The 18,763-nt window shown below is 47.2% G+C and overlaps 1 protein-coding gene across 1 annotated transcript; it reads left to right on the top strand.

Annotated features, from left to right (window-relative positions):
- Window positions 1-10,108: 10,108 nt before the first annotated feature.
- On the top strand, window positions 10,109-13,655 carry LOC110925478. Its single transcript, XM_035986393.1, has 2 exons — window positions 10,109-12,802; window positions 13,593-13,655. The coding sequence occupies exons 1-2, from the start codon at window positions 10,109-10,111 to the stop codon at window positions 13,653-13,655; spliced, it is 2,757 nt and encodes a 918-aa protein (XP_035842286.1).
- Window positions 13,656-18,763: the final 5,108 nt, after the last annotated feature.

Genomic DNA, 18,763 nt, shown 5'->3' with positions numbered 1-18,763 from the left:
TGATCTTACAGATGGGGTAGCTCCCCACAGCGTGATTATAAATGCTTTATCTAAACAACTTAAGTTTTTGGTAAACTAAAACTGGACAACTAGTGAACTCACTCAGCATTATTGTTGACCCCTTACTGCATGCTTTGCAGGTAACCAGTGACTGAGGAGCTGCTGCTTGGGGATGTGTAGTGTTTGTCAAAACCCGCGTGTTGGGTTTAATTATCTTGAACTAAGAACTATCTTTAAAACTATTTGGTTTATGCTTCCGCTGTTTTGTAAAACTAATTATCGAACTTAAACTACGATGTTGCTAACTACTTTGGGTAGCAAATATTTCTACTATCAATCAATGCTCATTATAATTGGTGGCTGGATCCTGGTCGGTCACGCCTCCAAGCGGTGGTGTTCCGCATGTGGTTTTTTTGGGGGTGTGACAGATTGGTATCAGAGCCATTGGTTATAGTGAACTTGGTTTTAAAAAGGGGTAAATCTTTTTGGGAAAAAAACCAGACTATAACCTGTGACTTGCGACGACACTACACTCCAAGTGCAAGGCTCAACACATTAGACCTCATAGCTCGGACTAGTGTTTACTTGTTTGCTTACCTTATGTTTCCTATTTTGCTATATGTACTAGTGTGCCCAATTAGATAGATACACCTCTCTCTTCTATCTCATTCTCGCTACATTACGACATCACACTCATACTATGTTTTCTGATTATGAAGACAATGAGTGGACGTGGAAGAGGAAACATCAACATGACTCAGGCTCAATTCACTAACCTGCTTAACACGGTGGCTGCAGCTTTCGCAGCTCACCCTGGAGGTAAACTCGTTATCCTAGGATGCTTAGATCCTACCGCCACAACGCCTTTTATCCCTAAATCTATACGCTTCGCTTCCCACGAACAGGTCAGCATGCACCTGCGCAACCACCCGTGTGTACTTTCAAAACTTTCATGGATTGCAAGCCTCTCCCTTTCAATGGCACTGAGGGTGCCATAGGTCTTCTGCACTGGATTGAGAAAGTTGAAGCTGTCTTTGCTGTCTGTGAGTGTCCCCCTGCGAATTGGGTGAAGTTTGCTACTGCTACGCTTGAAGGAAACGCGCTTTCTTGGTGGAAGGCGCAAATTCAGATGTTTGGATTGGAAACTGCTAATGCTACTGCGTGGGAGGATTTCAAGGACATGATTAAGGAGGAGTACTGTCACCGGGATGACATCCACAAACTTGAGAACGAGTACTATGCGCTTAAGATGGTTGGGTCAGAGATTGAAACCTACACCAAGCTGTCCAATGACTATGCTGCCCTTTGCCCAAACATGTCTCGACCTATGTATCGAAGAATCGAGTTGTACGTCAAGGGTTTGGCTCCAGAAATTCGAAGCCATGTAACTTCAGCCAACCTCACTACCATTCAGCCGATCGTTCGACTTGCTCACAAACTTACTGAGGCCGTAGAAGAGGGCAGGTTGCCCAAAAGGATCAGTGCTACTGTCGGAACTTCTAGTGACAACAAGCGTAAGTGGGAAGGAAATCAAAGCAAGGATGCTAACCCCACTCAGGCCCCAGCGCAGCAAAGGAAAACTGAAAACAACAAGAGCACTCAACAACAGGGTGGCTATCGCGGTAACCACCCCAAGTGCAACAAGTGCAATCGACATCACAGTGGGCCTTGTGGGAAAAGTCAGTGTCAGCGATGTAACAAGATGGGACATGAGGCCAAGGACTGTAGGAGTCCACGTCCCGTGGGGCAGAACCAGCAGCAGCAGCATCACGGGAACGCTAAGGGTTGTTTCCAGTGTGGAGCTGAGGGGCACTATAAGAAGAATTGCCCTGAACTGAACCAGAACCGCAACAACAATCAGGGAGCTGGAAACAACGATCAGAACAACAATGCTGGGAATGGTGCTAGGGGAAGGGCTTTTGTGATTGGAGCTGGAGAAGCGAGGAATGACCCTAATGTCGTGGCGGGTAAGTTCCTACTCGATGATCGTTATGTTTCTGTATTATTTGATTCTGGAGCCGATGCTAGTTATGTGTCCCTACGTATTAGTAAGAAGCTTAAGCGTCCGCTTTCGTTACTAAGTTCACGTCATATCGTCGAGTTAGCTAATGGTAGAAACATCGAGGCCTCACATGTTATCAAAGGCTGCAAATTAGAACTGTCTGGTCAGACGTTTAGCATCGATCTTTTCCCTGTTACACTTGGAAGCTTCGACGTCGTCATTGGTATGGATTGGTTATCCAAGCATCGCGCGGAAATCCTCTGTCAAGAGAAGATGGTTCGCATACCCCGCCGTTCTGGCAAACCTCTCATTGTGCAAGGTGGCAAAGGCGGAGAAATCTCCGGCGTTATCTCATTCTTGAAGGCCCAGAAGTGTTTACGAAAAGGGCACACCGCTATCTTAGCACTTGTCACCAACACGCAGGAAAAGGAAAAGAGGATCGAAGATTTTCCAGTGGTGCGTGACTACCCCGAGGTATTTCCTGAAGAATTACCTGGACTCCCTCCCCACCGTCAGGTCGAATTCCAAATCGAGCTAGCTCCCGGAGCAGCGCCCATAGCTCGTGCACCTTATCGACTAGCCCCCGCAGAATTGAAGGAACTCTCTACACAACTACAGGAACTATTGGATAAAGGGTTTATCCGCCCTAGTTCATCACCCTGGGGAGCACCGGTACTCTTTGTTAAAAAGAAGGATGGCACGTTCCGAATGTGCATTGACTATCGTGAGCTGAACAAAGTTACCATCAAGAATCGTTACCCTCTCCCGCGAATCGACGACCTATTCGATCAGTTGCAAGGATCGAGCTACTATTCTAAGATTGACCTGCGATCAGGCTATCATCAGCTAAGGGTCCGTAATGAAGACATCTCCAAAACTGCATTCAGAACTCGTTATGGTCATTATGAATTCCTTGTTATGCCCTTTGGAATGACCAACGCGCCCGCAGTATTCATGGACCTCATGAACCGAGTGTGCAAACCTTACCTCGACAAATTCGTAATTGTGTTTATCGACGACATCCTGATCTACTCAAAAAGTCAAGAAGAGCATGAACAGCACCTACGCCTTATCCTCGAACTCCTTCGCAACGAGCAACTGTATGCCAAGTTCTCGAAATGCGACTTCTGGCTTCGAGAAGTCCATTTCCTTGGGCACATGGTTAACAAGGATGGAATTCACGTCGACCCAGCTAAGATCGACTCAATAAAGAATTGGCCTACCCCTAAGACTCCGACCGAAGTCCGCCAATTCTTAGGACTAGCGGGGTACTATCGAAGATTTATCATGGGATTCTCAAAGATCGCTCAGCCTCTCACGGCTCTTACTCAGAAGGGTATGGTTTATAAATGGAGTGAAGCTCAGGAAACCTCATTTCAGAAACTAAAGGATAATCTCTGTAGTGCTCCTATTCTCTCGTTGCCTGAAGGCACTGACGACTTTGTGGTTTACTGCGATGCATCCATCCATGGGCTCGGTTGTGTGTTGATGCAACGCGACAAAGTTATTGCTTACGCCTCTCGACAACTTAAGACGCACGAAAGGAACTACACTACGCACGACTTGGAACTAGGAGCAGTGATCTTTGCGCTTAAGATATGGAGACATTACCTGTACGGTACCAAGTGCACCATTTACACCGATCACAGGAGTCTCGAGCATATCTTCAAGCAAAAGGAATTAAACATGCGACAACGTCGATGGGTCGAACTCCTGAATGATTATGAATGCGCCATCGAGTATCATCCGGGCAAGGCCAATGTTGTGGCAGACGCCCTCAGCCGAAAAGACACTACGCCCAAGCGCGTGCGAGCGTTACAACTTACCATCCAGTCTAACCTCCCCACCCAGATTCGAAACGCTCAGACTGAAGCTCTGAAACCGGAAAACATCAGGGCTGAGTCCCTGCGAGGATCGGGACAACGACTAGAGCAAAAAGAAGACGGCGCCTACTATGTGGCAGGGCGCATTTGGGTCCCACTTTACGGAGATCTACGTGAGCTTGTGATGGACGAAGCCCATAAGTCCCGTTATTCAGTACATCCTGGTTAAGATAAGATGTACCACGACTTAAGGACCACTTACTGGTGGCCTGGCATGAAAGCTCACATAGCAGCATACGTTAGCAAATGTTTGACTTGCGTAAGAGTCAAGACTGAGTATCAGAAACCAGCAGGCCTACTCCAGCAACCCGAAATCCCGAAGTGGAAATGGGAACAAATTTCCATGGATTTTGTTACGGGGCTACCTAGATCCCAACGCGGGAATGACACTATTTGGGTGATAGTAGATCGATTGACTAAGTCTGCACACTTTCTGGCCATTAAGGAAACAGACAAGTTTTCTACCTTGGCAGAAATATATTTAAAGGAAGTAGTCTCGAAGCACGGGGTGCCAACTTCTATTATTTCCGACCGAGACGCTCGTTTTACTTCCGAGTTATGGCAAGCTATGCACAAATCCTTTGGCTCACGATTGGACATGAGCACCGCTTATCACCCACAAACGGATGGTCAGTCTGAACGCACCATCCAAACCCTGGAAGACATGCTTAGAGCATGTGTGATCGATTTTGGCAAGAACTGGGAGAAGCATCTACCGCTGGTGGAATTCTCCTACAATAACAGCTACCACACTAGCATTCAGGCGGCACCTTTTGAGGCATTGTACGGTCGTAAATGCCGATCCCCTCTTTGCTGGGCGGAAGTCGATGACAGTCAAATCACAGGCCCAGAACTGGTGGTAGATACGACGGAAAAGATTGCCCAGATCAGGCAACGCATGGCGGCAGCTCGTGACCGTCAGAAAAGCTACGCTGATAAGCGTAGGAAACCGCTAGAATTCCAGGTCGGGGACCGGGTTCTACTTAAAGTCTCACCCTGGAAGGGTGTGGTTCGTTTCGGTAAACGGGGCAAGCTGAACCCGCGATATGTTGGACCATTCGAAATTACCGAGAAAATCGGTAAGGTTGCTTATAGATTGAACCTGCCTGCAGAGCTGAGTGCAGTGCACAATGTTTTTCACGTGTCTAATCTGAAGAAGTGTCTGTCAGACGAAACACTCATAATTCCTTTCAAGGAACTCACTATTGATGAACAGCTACACTTTACTGAGGAACCGATTGAGATCACGGGTCGAGAGATCAAAACCCTCAAACGTAGCCAAATACCCCTCGTGCGAGTTCGTTGGAACTCACGGCGTGGCCCAGAATTTACCTGGGAGCGGGAAGACCAGATGAAGTGCAAGTATCCCCAGTTGTTCCCAAACGAAACCCCCAGCACTGAAGCTACAACCGAATTTCGGGACGAAATTCCAAACTAACGGGGGGATGATGTGACACCCCGTTGAAACACGCTAGCTTGGCAGTGGCTGCCTTAACTTTCGGGACGAAAGTTCTTAAAACTTGGGGATAATGTGACACTCTAGGTTTTTCCGAACGAACATCTTGTAATATCTTTGTGTATATATATGTTACTAAATGGGAACATGACTTTTTGCAAAATATGTGTTGTATGTATGTATTATATATATATATATATATATATATATATATATATATATATATATATATATTTATGAGTTATGCTAGTGACTCGAGACCATGACTCGCAACCACTCGGTTTCGAGTGGGCCACTCGGTCTCGAGTGGGCCTCTTGAGCCGTAACCGGTTTGGGCCGAAACCCCCAAGCCCAACTCGAGATCCCTTGTATAAATCCCAAACCTTTCCCCACTCCTTCATTAGTTACAAACACAAACACTCCTTTCCCTCTCACTAGAAAACCCTCAACAACACCACTTTCTTTCTCTAAATTCTCGGTTCAAGCTTGGAGCAAATCGGTAGGATCTCGGGATCTCGGTCAAGATCATCACCACAAGTCGGACATTTCATTCTCTCATTTTCTTCCTTCATTTCGGCACCTTCTTCACAACCGGTTAGTGTTCTCTTATGTGTGTAGGAATTATGTGTGTTGAATAAACTAGAAGGTACTTAGTTAGTAATGTTATGCATGATTTTTCGGATGACTTGTGAGTTTCACCATATGTGTAAACCATGATATGATGCTTGATAAAATGTGCAAAGTGACTAGTTGAATGTTTAAACTAAATGGTAGCTTAGAGTATTTAGGGGCCAACCTAACTATGTTTCACTTGTTTCCTGCAAAATGATGTTGTTAAACATAAGATTTTGGTTCAAAATGTATGATTATGTTAAGATGAAAACCCTAAAATTGATGAACTTATGATGAACTTGTTGAATATGGTTTGAAGATTTTAAAAAGGGCAATGTTTGATCCATTTTTACTAATGGTCAGATTAGGAAAATTGTTAGTTGAAACCTTATTGGTTGTTTCTCGATTTGGGCCTGATTACACAGTACAATTTAGCCTGATATGTCTGAATTTGCACGTGAACAAGAAAAAGACAGCATTGCGACTCGAGACCACACGGTTGCGACTCGCAACCACAGCGTGACAACTCGAGACCACACGGTTGCGACTCGCAACCACAGCGTGACAACTCGAGACCACACGGTTGCGACTCGCAACCACAGCATGACAAGCCGAGACCTCCTGGTTGCGACTCGAGATCACCCGGTTGCGACTGGGCTGTCCACTTTGGTTATTGGGCCATAATGTGTAATATGGGCTACCTGTTGACTGGACTACGTGTTGCTGTTTGCTTTGTGTAAATGTTAGGGCCGGCCCAATAACCCACTGTCTGATTGCATGCATGATACGTGTTAGTTATGTGTAGATTTTACGTGAATGCTTGTACACCAAACCTGACCTATACCGGTAACCATGTTAGGACGTGGTGACCAACGTGTTTGACAAAGTAACCTAATCTGCCGAGCAACCCAAGGTGAGTTCACACACTAAAAGCATGCGTCCCGCGGAGGGACACGAACAAACTACCAACTTTGGGAAAAACACTTTTGACCCATTACTCCGGGGGAAAACAGAATGGGTAATTACTATCTTCGGGGGAGATACGTTTGGATATTATTTATAAATCACAACTAGCCATGCTAAACGAAACTCTATCACTTTAAGTCCCTGCTTACAGTACCGATTAATCGCCGGGGGCGAACGGGTTATTAGTTGATAGCGCTATTAGGTTTGACAACCTCACACCGTGACCGGGGGAGATCGGGCGTGAACTAGTAGACCTTGTATCTTGGTCAATGACGATAGACATTGACTCGGGGCACAATAACATTCCGTCAACAGTTTCGGTATCTACAGTTTAGTGATCTTACAGATGGGGTAGCTCCCCACAGCGTGATTATAAATGCTTTATCTAAACAACTTAAGTTTTTGGTAAACTAAAACTGGACAACTAGTGAACTCACTCAGCATTATTGTTGACCCCTTACTGCATGCTTTGCAGGTAACCAGTGACTGAGGAGCTGCTGCTTGGGGATGTGTAGTGTTTGTCAAAACCCGCGTGTTGGGTTTAATTATCTTGAACTAAGAACTATCTTTAAAACTATTTGGTTTATGCTTCCGCTGTTTTGTAAAACTAATTATCGAACTTAAACTACGATGTTGCTAACTACTTTGGGTAGCAAATATTTCTACTATCAATCAATGCTCATTATAATTGGTGGCTGGATCCTGGTCGGTCACGCCTCCAAGCGGTGGTGTTCCGCATGTGGTTTTTTGGGGGGTGTGACAGTTAGCCAAACCACAACTGGACCCATCTTCCAAACACCAGCAAGAATCATCACTCAAACCACAAACGGAGCTGCTCTCCAATCTCCAACGGGGATATTACACCAAACACCTCCGCCGATGCAGACCGCAAGCCATGGACCAGGCCCTTCTGTTCCATCGGAACAAGCACAACTCAACTACTCTGCACTTTTAGGGCTACCCGAGGGAAAAACTCTGGCTTCCTGGTATGCCGAACAAATGGCGTCCATAAACCTCGTTTATACGCAGCTCAGCGCACAACAAGCCTTGCTCCAAGCACAGGCTAACCAATCAGCATTCGTAACTCCACAACCAAGGTCTCTGAGTACACACACGGCTCAGCAGACAAACGCGTGGAACTTACGACCAGAAAGAGAACCAGTGCAACAGGTCAGAAGACCCAGCATACAAGACACGCGCGATACTTATGCTGAAACAGAGAGCAACTTCGTTCAAACCTCCAATCTACAACGAAGGCCGATCCAAACCCGTTTGGGCGCGCGCAACATGAATAGAGAATGGGAAGAGGAGGAAGACGACCCAACTTACAAGGGGGAATCCACAGTGTTTAGCAGACTTCCTCCGGAACACGAAGCATACAAACCAACCAAGCGCGCGGGGTACAACCCCAAAGCAGAGCATGATTACACCTTGAGCTATCGTCCTGAGGACATGGCTGAAAATTCAAAATTCATTCGAGAAATCGCGTGCGCGGCCATCGACAAAACGAAATTACCACACAACGTGGGTAAGTACAACAGGTTGACGGACCCAGACGATCACCACCAGGTGTTTAAAGGCGCAGGAGCAACAGGCGGATGGAACTTACCAACATGGTGCCACCTGTTTGCTCAGACATTCGTTGGCGCGGCGCGCATTTGGTTCGACAACTTACCGGCTGGCAAAATCAAATCATGGATCGATTTCCGAGAGAAGTTCCTAGCACACTTCTCTCAGCAACGAAGACAAGCCAGAGATCCGGGTGATTGTCTGAACATATGGAGAAAAGACTATGAAAGCGTAGAAGATTTCATTACAAGGTACAACAAAGAATGCCTAGAGATCGGAGACATACCAGAGAAAATGATGCGCGCACACTTCATGCGAGCGGTCAAGTGCGACGATCTGGTTAAAAGAATCAAGGGGCGAGATGGAGGACCCAAAGACTGGGAAACCTTCATTGAAGCGGCCAAGACTATTGCGCAGACAGACAGGCAACTGACCGGTGACGATCACCGTCAGCGCGCACACAACCATAACGATCGAAACAACAGAAGGGGCAGAAATCAACCCTGGAGGGCTTCTGGGAACAGAGAAAGAAGCCCCCCACGGGACGATGCACGCCATACGATCAATCAGATAGCCCACCGAAAAGAAGTAAAGCGCGAAAATAGAGAAAAGCAGTGGACTCCACTAACCAAAACACCTTCTGAAGTTTTAGCCACAGAGAACCATCAGTTCAAACCACCCTTGCAGATGCGCAACAAAAGGGGTCAAGAGCCAAATCTCTTCTGTGAATTCCACAAAGATACGGGCCACTTGACCGACGACTGCTTTAGCTTAAAGCAAGAAATCGAAAGAGCTCTAAGAGACAGAAAGCTCAGTCACTTAGTCAAGGGAGGAAAGCGCGATTACCACCAAATACAACGAAGAGATGAAGGTCCAGACAACAAGAAGCTCAGAAAGCTAGAAACTCATATGGTGCAAGGAGGTCCACGGCGACCAAGAAAAAATTACAACAAACGCGCGCAGGATGATTCATGGCGCGAGAAGCAAGTGGTTTTCCCAGTTGTCAGGGGAGGCCCGAGAGAAAAGCGGCCAATAGTCATCCCAGGGGTGATCGGCCACTACCAAACAAATTACATCTTCATTGATCCCGGGAGCACCGCGGACATCATATATGAACAGTGCTTCAATCAATTTGACCAAGAGGATAAGGCGCGCCTAGAACCAGTCGATTACCCACTAACTGGTTTCTGCAACGAGGTCGTCTTTCCCCTAGGACAAATATCATTCCCAGTGTTGCTTTCTGATGGGAGAAATTCGAGAACCGAAGAAGTCACATTCATGGTACTACCGGCACATTCAAGACATGACATCCTCCTAGGAAGAGAATCCCAAGGAGATTTCAGCATGATCTGTTCCGCACCACATTCTGCCATAGGTTTTCCAACCGAAACAGGCATCGCGTTGATATACGCAAGCAAAGAAGTGCTAGCAACAGATGAAATCAGACCGGCAAAAGCAAGCAAACAGGCACCGCGCATAGAAGCAGAGAAATGGGTATTGAACAGTGCATACCCAGAACAAACAGTCACTCTGGGGCCCGCAATGTCTGACCTAACGCGCGCGGCGCTAAAGAAATTACTGCATGACAACATGGACGTGTTCGCCTGGACACCGGCTGATATGGTTGGTGTTCCACGGCATATAGCAGAACACCGTCTAAACGTCTCCGAAGAGGCCAAGCCAGTGGTACACGCCAAACGCCACTTAGGCGATATTAAACATGATGCAATGAAAGAACAAGTGTTGGAACTGCTAAACGCAGGAATCATCAGGGAAGTCCGGTACCAAACATGGGTAGCAAGCCCAGTAATGGTAAAGAAACCGAATGGTAGTTGGAGAATGTGTGTCGACTACAAAGATCTGAACAAAGCATGTCCCCGTGACTGCTATGCTTTACCAGACATAGACGAGAAAATAGATTCTTTGGCAACGTTTCGGTGGAAATGTTTTCTGGATTGCTACAAAGGATACCACCAGGTCCAGATGGCTGTTCAAGACGAAGATAAAACCGCATTCCGCACACCAACGGGGTTATACTGCTACACCAAGATGCCGTTCGGCTTAAAGAATGCAGGTGCTACGTACCAACGGTTGATGAACGAAACATTCAGTGACGCCATTGGTAAATACATAGAAGTATACATGGATGATCTGGTAATCATGAGCAAGGAGGAGAGCGCGATGCTGGCAAATATCCAGAAGACCTTCAACACGCTGCGCAGCGTAAGCATCAAACTGAATCCAGCAAAGTGCTCATTCGGAATGGAAGAAGGAAAGTTTTTGGGCTTCATAGTCACTAAAGATGGTTTTAAGGTGAACCCAGAAAAAGTCCAGGCCATAGAAAGGATGCCTTCACCAGCAAACGTCAAAGACATGCAAAAGCTTGCAGGACGATTGGCAGCACTCAATCGGTTCCTAGCTAACCATGCTGCAAAATCCTTCCCATTCATCAAGACCTTGCGCAACTGCATGAAGAAAAACCAGTTCCAATGGACTCCGGAAGCAGAAAATGCGTTCCGCGAGATGAAAGACTGTCTAATCAAGCTGCCAACTCTAACCGCACCAAACAAAGGAGAACCTTTGGTCCTGTACCTCTCAGCTTCCGACAAAGCAGTCGGAGCCGTACTACTTGTTGATCGTCAAGGTGTCCAAACGCCTGTGTATTACGTATCTAGAACCTTGACCGATCCAGAAACCAGATACGCAATCATGGAAAAGCTTGTCCTTGCACTAATTCACGCGTCAAGAAGGCTGCGCAGATATTTCGCCAACCACGTCATCCACGTGCTAACAAACTACAATATTGGGAATATCCTGGCAAGGCCAGAAGTATCAGGAAGGTTGGCCAAATGGGCAATAGAGCTAGGGGGACACAATGTGGTTTTCAGACCACGTCCATCGATCAAGGGCCAAGTCTTGGCAGATTTTATGACGGAAGTGCCAGACGACAAAGACAGAGAATGCAAGGCGATGGAGAAAGCTGAGAAAAAACAAACGGAAGAGCCATGGCTGCTGTATACAGACGGTGCATCCAACGAAGATGGGGCAGGCGCGGGGCTACGGCTAGTAAGCCCTGACAAACACGAGTTCACTTACGCCATACGCCTAGACTTCAAGAGCACAAATAACGAAGCAGAGTACGAAGCCTTTCTGGCCGGCTTGCGTTTGGCAATCAAAATGGGGGTCCGACACATCGAAGCACATGTGGACTCCATGTTAGTAGCAGGCCAAATCAATGGTCAATACGAAGCCAAGGGCGACATAATGGCACTCTATCTCAACCAAGCAAAGACGTTGCTGCAAACCTTCTATTCTTACAAGGTGCACCACATAAACCGCAGTGAAAACAAGCCGGCAGACGCCTTAAGCAAGCTTGCGTCAACAAGCTTCCAGCACCTAGCCAAAGACGTGCGCATAGAAGTTTTGAGCAACCCATCTGTTCCACTCAGAGAAGTCAGCGTCATCCAAACAGGAACCACGTCCTGGATGACACCCATAATCATGTACTTACAGTCCGGGATACTTCCAGAAAATAAAGTTGAGGCGCGGAAAATCCAGTATAAATCAGAACATTATCAGATGGCAGACGGGATACTATACCGAAAGTCATATCTCGGCCCGCTGCTAAGATGTGTTGATGCCGACGACGCAAATTATCTGATCCGGGAAGTACATGAAGGCATTTGTGGTATCCACGCCGGGCCGCGTATGGTAGTGGCAAAAGTAATGAACGCCGGTTACTACTGGCCCAGAATGCATCTAGATGCCGTGAAGGAATTAAGGAAGTGCAGCGGCTGCCAGCGGCATGCACCAAAAACCATGCGCCCAAAAAACGAACTGGTACCAGTAACAACCGCATGGCCCTTTCAGCAATGGGGCATAGACATGGTGGGCCCCTTCCCAGAAGCTCCGGGGGCAGTCAAGTTCATCATAGTCGCGGTAGATTACTTCACCGAGTGGGTGGAAACCAAGGCACTCGCATCAACCACGTCGGCAGTTGTTAAACGATTCATTTGGGAACAAATTATATGCCGATTCGGCCTGCCACTCCGGATCATCACCGACAATGGTACAAACTTTGCAGCAGATGATCTCGAGCGATGGTTTAAGGAACTAAACATTGAACATACCTTCTCGTCGGTCGCACATCCGCAAGGGAATGGTCAAGTTGAAGCGGTCAACAAAAGCATCGTCGATGGCATCAAAGCAAGGCTCGGTGAAAAAAGACGCGGGTGGGTTGACGAACTACCCAGCATATTGTGGGCCCATAGAACAATGCCAAAAACAAGCAATGGAGAAACACCTTTCAGCTTGGTCTATGGGTCCGAGGCTGTGATACCAGCAGAAATCGGGCTTCCATCTCCGAGAATGCTCTCCATGAATCTGATCAATAACGAAGAAGAAAGGAGGATCGACCTGGATCTCCTAGAGGAACGGAGGGAGATGGCAGCAATCAGTGAAGCCAAATACAAATCAAAGCTTGAAAAATATTACAACTCCCGAGTCCGGATCTGCACCTTCAACCCAGGTGATTATGTCTTAAGGGACAATGAAGCGTCCAACGCAGAAAAACCGGGAAAACTGGCTCCCAAATGGGAATGCCCGTACATCATTGATGAGGTCCTCGGCAAGGGGGCATACAAGCTACGCACCATGAACGACAAAGAGGTTCCACGAACCTGGAATGCCCAACAGTTACGAAAATGCTACATATAATGCAAACATGTAATCGTATAGGGCGAATCGCCGACACATTTACCTAATACAAGAAGTGTTTGGCTACCTTTATTTCATGCAAATTTTTTGTCACAACTGCATTTATTACTTCGGGCGTACACGAAAACATCAATGGCTCGACCATAGGAAACGTTGTAGACCTCCAAGGCTCGTCACAGCCAAGTGAACAGCCGGGTCAGAAACACAACCAAAGCCTACAAAACGCCAAAAAACATAATTTCGTGCCCACATAAACACGAAAATATCGATAGCAAGGTAACTAAACATTGTAATGCTCCCAAGGCTGTGATCCCAGCTGAGCTCACACAATAACCTGCAACTCGATCACTTCGTATGTCACATACAAGCGCGCATACTTAAACGACAGAATAAAAACGTTGTAGTAACACAACATGACCTGTCAGTGCCATCATTCATTCGTGACACCTGATCAAAGTAATTAAACATGCACATATTATGACGATTTCAAAATTTGCATAACCAAAAATCAAAGTGGTAAAATATATGTCAATACACACAACCACAGTCAAGAAAACTAAAATTGTCTTAAAACACCCATTACAAGCCCATCCAGGGCCATACACGGCACGCAGGCCGGAAACAACCTATCAAGTATGGCTGGAGCCAGCACCTCCAGCAGCATCATCGCCATCTTCTCCCAAGGCTTTTTTCAACAAAGCCACCCCATTCGCTTTGTGAGCCAACTTCCCAGAGGCCCGAACAACAGCTAAATCAAGCGTCGCGAACTCTTTTCGCTTCTCAGCATAAGCCGCGTCACAATCATCCTTATATAACTCGAAGTGGAAATCCTTCTCATTGTTCGTGGCCGCAAGTTTGCCTTCAGCATACCCAAACTTGCGTCCACTATTATACCCTGCCCTACCTAGTTCAAACATATAGCGGGCAAGTTCAGAAGAATGCAAAATACGATCAGCAAGCTGCATGAGAACGAGATCGAATAAGAACAAGAATATACAAAGGCAAAAACGAAATAAGAAAACAAAAAACGTTACCAAAGGAACGCCGCGGGAAAGCAACCACCTACTATCAGCTGAGGCCTCCTCAGCAAGCAGCTCAGAAGCACGACACTCAGCCGTCTTCTCATCAAGAAGGCGCTGAGCAGTTTCACATTCCGTAGCTTTCTCCTGAGCAAGAAGCTCCAGCTTGTCGATCCGAGCAACATACTCCTTCTCTTTCTTCTCCGCGGCAAGACGCGCCTGATGAGCCTCATCAGCAAGGGCCGTCTTCTCACCAGACAGCCGCACAATAGCATCACGCTGCGACTGCATCTCCGAGTTTGTACGAGCACATGCAGACTCCCAATCCTTCTGTTTTTGCTCGTTCAACTGCTTCTGCTCTTCAAACTTCCGCTCAGCCTCAGCAACCCGCCATTGCAAGCCTTTTTTCTCCGCATTAAACTTCTCTTTCTCTTCGGAAAACGACTTCTTCGCCTCCTCAAACTCAAGAGTTTCTTCCCCCATCGACCTCCATTTGCGAAGAATCTCTTGCGATGTGGCAAAGAAGTGAACCCCAGCACTAACATGGTCGTCTATAAGGGCAAAGCGGTTACGATTCTTCTGGAACATCCTCTCCGCGGGCGGAAGTGACAAAGAGAAAAACTTATGACAATTCTGTAAGTCAGTCATTCGAGAGCCCTGAGTAAGGCTCCAACGGGGGACGTGAGGCAAATCATCACAAGCTGGGTTACCCCAGGAATCATCAGGATTATGTTCAAAGTGCGGGCTTCGCACAAAACTAGAAGTGGCTCCACCCCCACCAGGAGGACGTTTTGTGTAAATGGTTTGTTGCTAAGTAGTCTCACTAGACTCCATCTCCACTTCAACACCTTTACCCTTATCTCCTCCAGCAACATCACCTCCAGCACCGTCGCCTCCAGCAGCATCGCCTCCAACATCACCTCCAGCAGCATCACCTCCCTCAAATATACCTTCAACAAACCCTTCACCACCCCTCACAGTTGCATCAACACCATCTCGAGGAGGGGTCAAGCCAACAGCCCTCGAAGGAGGAGAAGTAGGTGGAGTAATCTGAGAAATATCCACCGGCCGCGGCTTCTTGCTAGTCTTGGATACTGCCAAAAGACAACAATTAAAGAGCAATCCAAGGAAAGATACGACAAACGTACAATGAAAGAAAATTACCAGGAAGAGGAGCAGAGGCAGCATATATCTCCTCCAACAAATTCCCACGACCTCCACTAAACACGCCCAAATCAATCTCAGACTCTGAGGGCGCTGGGGGGACCTCTTTCTGAAGCTTTGCCTTCTTGGCAGCAAAAGCAGCAGCCGCTTGCTCATCAAGGCGACGTTTGTGATCATCGAGAGCTTTCTTCTTCATATGCTCAGTCAAAGTGGCCTTATCATCAGGATCCGACCCCTGACGCACCTCCCCAGGGCCTAGGCCAGACAATGTATCAGACACTACCACATAATCTAGATAAGGAAGAGTAGAAGGTTGCTTACGAGAAGATCCAGCAGCTCCGCCCTCCTTCTTCTCTTCCATCCTTCCAGATCTATCAGTCCGTGCCTTCTTCCTCGTCTCCAACTGGGCAGACAGATCAATAGACACCTCCGCATCATCATCATCCTTAACAAATTCATGTACCGGCTCCGCAACACCACCAGGCGCGGTACCTGCACGCGCGGAATGAGATATTAGATCTTCAACATCCCAGTCAGAACTTCCACTAGAAAGGATGATGACTTCCTCTCGACCAGAGTCGACAATGTCATCCCAATCATCCTCACCAAGAACTTCATTCGCGTATCTGCTCAAACTAGCGTCGGTAGGATGCAGGAAACGGTCCCGTATCTGATCCAACCATGTCGGATTCCCATCAGCCTGGATAGCTTCAACCATGGCACCCACTGATTTAGGGTCCAAGGCATTCAACAAACTATAACCAACTGCAAAATGGCAACAAAAATAAGGACACATAGTAAACATAAAGGGAAATAATCAAGTGGTAAGACACGAAAGAACAATACATTTGCCCTTATGGCTGTACGCAGGCTGACCCGGCGGATGTTTAGGAACCCACAGCAAACTCATCCCTGCACCAACTAAAGCCATCTCATCCAGTTGAGAAATAGTAGTCGGCTTCGCAGTTATCTTCTTATACCACTCTTGATCACCATAGTTGGGAAGAACATCCACCTTAGGGATCCCTTGACTCACTTGCCGATATAACATATCTGTTGGAATCACACCACGACGGATGTAAAAAAACTTTTGTTTCCAGTCATGGATGCCCTTTAACGGCACAGAACACACTGGAGCAACCCCTGACCTAGCTTGAAAAGAGTAAAAGCCGCTGGTATACGAAACGCTGTAGAAAGCGTTGAACATCTCAAACGTAGGCTCAACGCGGTAAGACCTACAGACAGATTTGAAATGGGTAATCCGAGGGAGCCCAATCGCATTTATCTGAGAAATATGGAGCCCATAACCCCTCAAAACAGCAACAGTGAATTTCGTAATCGGCAACCTAAAATTGCCTTCCCGGAAAAAAGCAGCGTACAACGTGATAAAACCCGGAGGGGCATCCAATGCAGTGGATCCAGAGGGAGGGTACCGAGCCCCCCACTCAGGACGAAAGTTATGCCCCCTCACAAGCATCTGAAATTCCTCCTCCTTCCAGTTAATAACGGCTTGGTCTGGACCAAGAGGAGCCCTACCTCTATGCTTCCTTTTCTTCTGAGTTGGATTCTTCTCAGCCATGATAAAGGTCAAGAAGAAGATGTTTTGAACTCAAGGAAATATGGACGATGAGAACACACAAGAAGAAGGTAGAGAGAAAATCACACTTAGAATTCAAGAATGAAGGAAGAAATGGATAACCGCCCCCTATTTATACCCATCGCATTTAATGCGATGGATAGTGGACCGTCAGGAAACAGGAAAAGCACCCAATAGATGATTGACACGTCACAGGAGAGAGAAGACGTCGGCTCGTTTTTCGGGAAGCATGGGCGACAGGGTCTGCTGATGTGACAGAAAGTCACTGCAAAAGCAACTGTTGGCCTCCGAAAAGACAGGGACGTCAGACGGTCACACCAAACACTTCCCCATAACCACCAAACTTCCAACAGAAGGAAACACAACAGGGCCAAAACCCATGCAGCATGCGTCCATTTGGCTCACTTTTTTAAGAAGCCAAAACCCATGCGGCATGCGTCCATTTGGCTCACTTTTTCAGAAGCCAAAACCCATGCGGCATGCGTCCATTTGGCTCACTTTTTCAAAGGCCAAAACCCATGCGGCATGCGTCCATTTGGCTCACTTTTTCTAAGGCCAAAACCCATGCGGCATGCGTCCATTTGGCTCACTTTTTCAAAGGCCAAAACCCATGCGGCATGCGTCCATCTGGCTCACTTTCTTAAGAAGCCAACACCCATGCGGCATGCGTCCATTTGGCTCACTTTTTCAAGAAGCCAAAACCCATGCGGCATGCGTCCATTTGGCTCACTTTTTCAAAAGGTAGAAACCATGCGGCACGCCTCCATTTGGCTCACTTTATATGAACCAACTTCAACGCGACGCATGGAGATCATAACTCTCATAAGTCCGGAATCCCTCCTAGACGATCAACTCAACTAGAAGGCACACTGGACTGGGGGGACTTGAAGAGGTATGGTCCCAATTCCCTGCCTACATGGCAGGGACCACACCACTTTTGTGCACACAAGGCATCCATGTCACCAGAACCTTCTAGAAACTTCCAGAAGACATCTAGGCGGTTCACAGCTGGCATCAAAGATGCTTTGCCCAACATAAAGGACAACACGTGTCACCATTGACAGAAGGCCACATAGGCCTGCGGCAATCCAGGGAGCAGGGCTGACGCGACCAGTACGAGGTACCCAGCACAAGCGAATACAAGGACGCCACGTGTACCACTACACCCTTCGCGACAGAGCAGACCAAGAGGATATTCCCCTTGGTCGGACAGCTGGCGCACACCCACAGCTGGCACAGCTGCTTCCTCCTTCTTCACCCTCCGGCTATAAATAGGACCCTTCATCATTCAGGTTCAGGATCTTGGCTCTCTTTACTCACTCTATACACACACTGTTTTATTCCTCTCAGAACAGTACTTATTCTCACGCCGGAGCCTGGTTAAGAGGGAAAACCCCCTTCACCCCTCTTAACGAGACTAACGGTGTTTACTGTTTTGCAGATCTCAGGCCACAGATACGAGCAAGAGAAGAGGTTGAACCCCATAAGTGAAACGACCTTCTTGGTTATCCTTGTGTTAACCATTGTTTCAACATTAACATTTTAGGGAAACTCATGTTTGGTTGGAAGTGCTTCTAGTAACGGTTGGATGTCACCGGTGTTTGGCCTTAGATATTAGAGGTGTAAATGAGCCAAGCTACTTGTTAGCTACTCGATATCGCCTCGACAAACGCTTGAAACGAGCTCAGCTTAAACGAGTTCAGGCCCAAGCCTAAAAATAAGCTTGTTTAGTAAACAAGTCCGAGCCCAAGCTTCAGTTATCGAGCTCGAGCCGGCTCG

Source organism: Helianthus annuus, chromosome 17 (assembly GCF_002127325.2).
Source record: "Helianthus annuus cultivar XRQ/B chromosome 17, HanXRQr2.0-SUNRISE, whole genome shotgun sequence".
Taxonomy (NCBI): Eukaryota; Viridiplantae; Streptophyta; class Magnoliopsida; order Asterales; family Asteraceae; genus Helianthus; species Helianthus annuus.
The sequence above is the reverse complement of the archived record's forward strand: the minus strand, read 5'-3'. Positions and strand labels throughout refer to the sequence as shown.

Coding starts and splice junctions, on each gene's coding strand:
- LOC110925478 (XM_035986393.1), top strand. CDS start 10,109: ATGGTTGGTGTTCCACGGCATATAGCAGAACACCGTCTAAACGTCTCC. Junction 12,803..13,592: donor GAGAAACACCTTTCAGCTTG/GTCTATGGGTCC, acceptor CTTAAACGACAG/AATAAAAACGTTGTAGTAAC.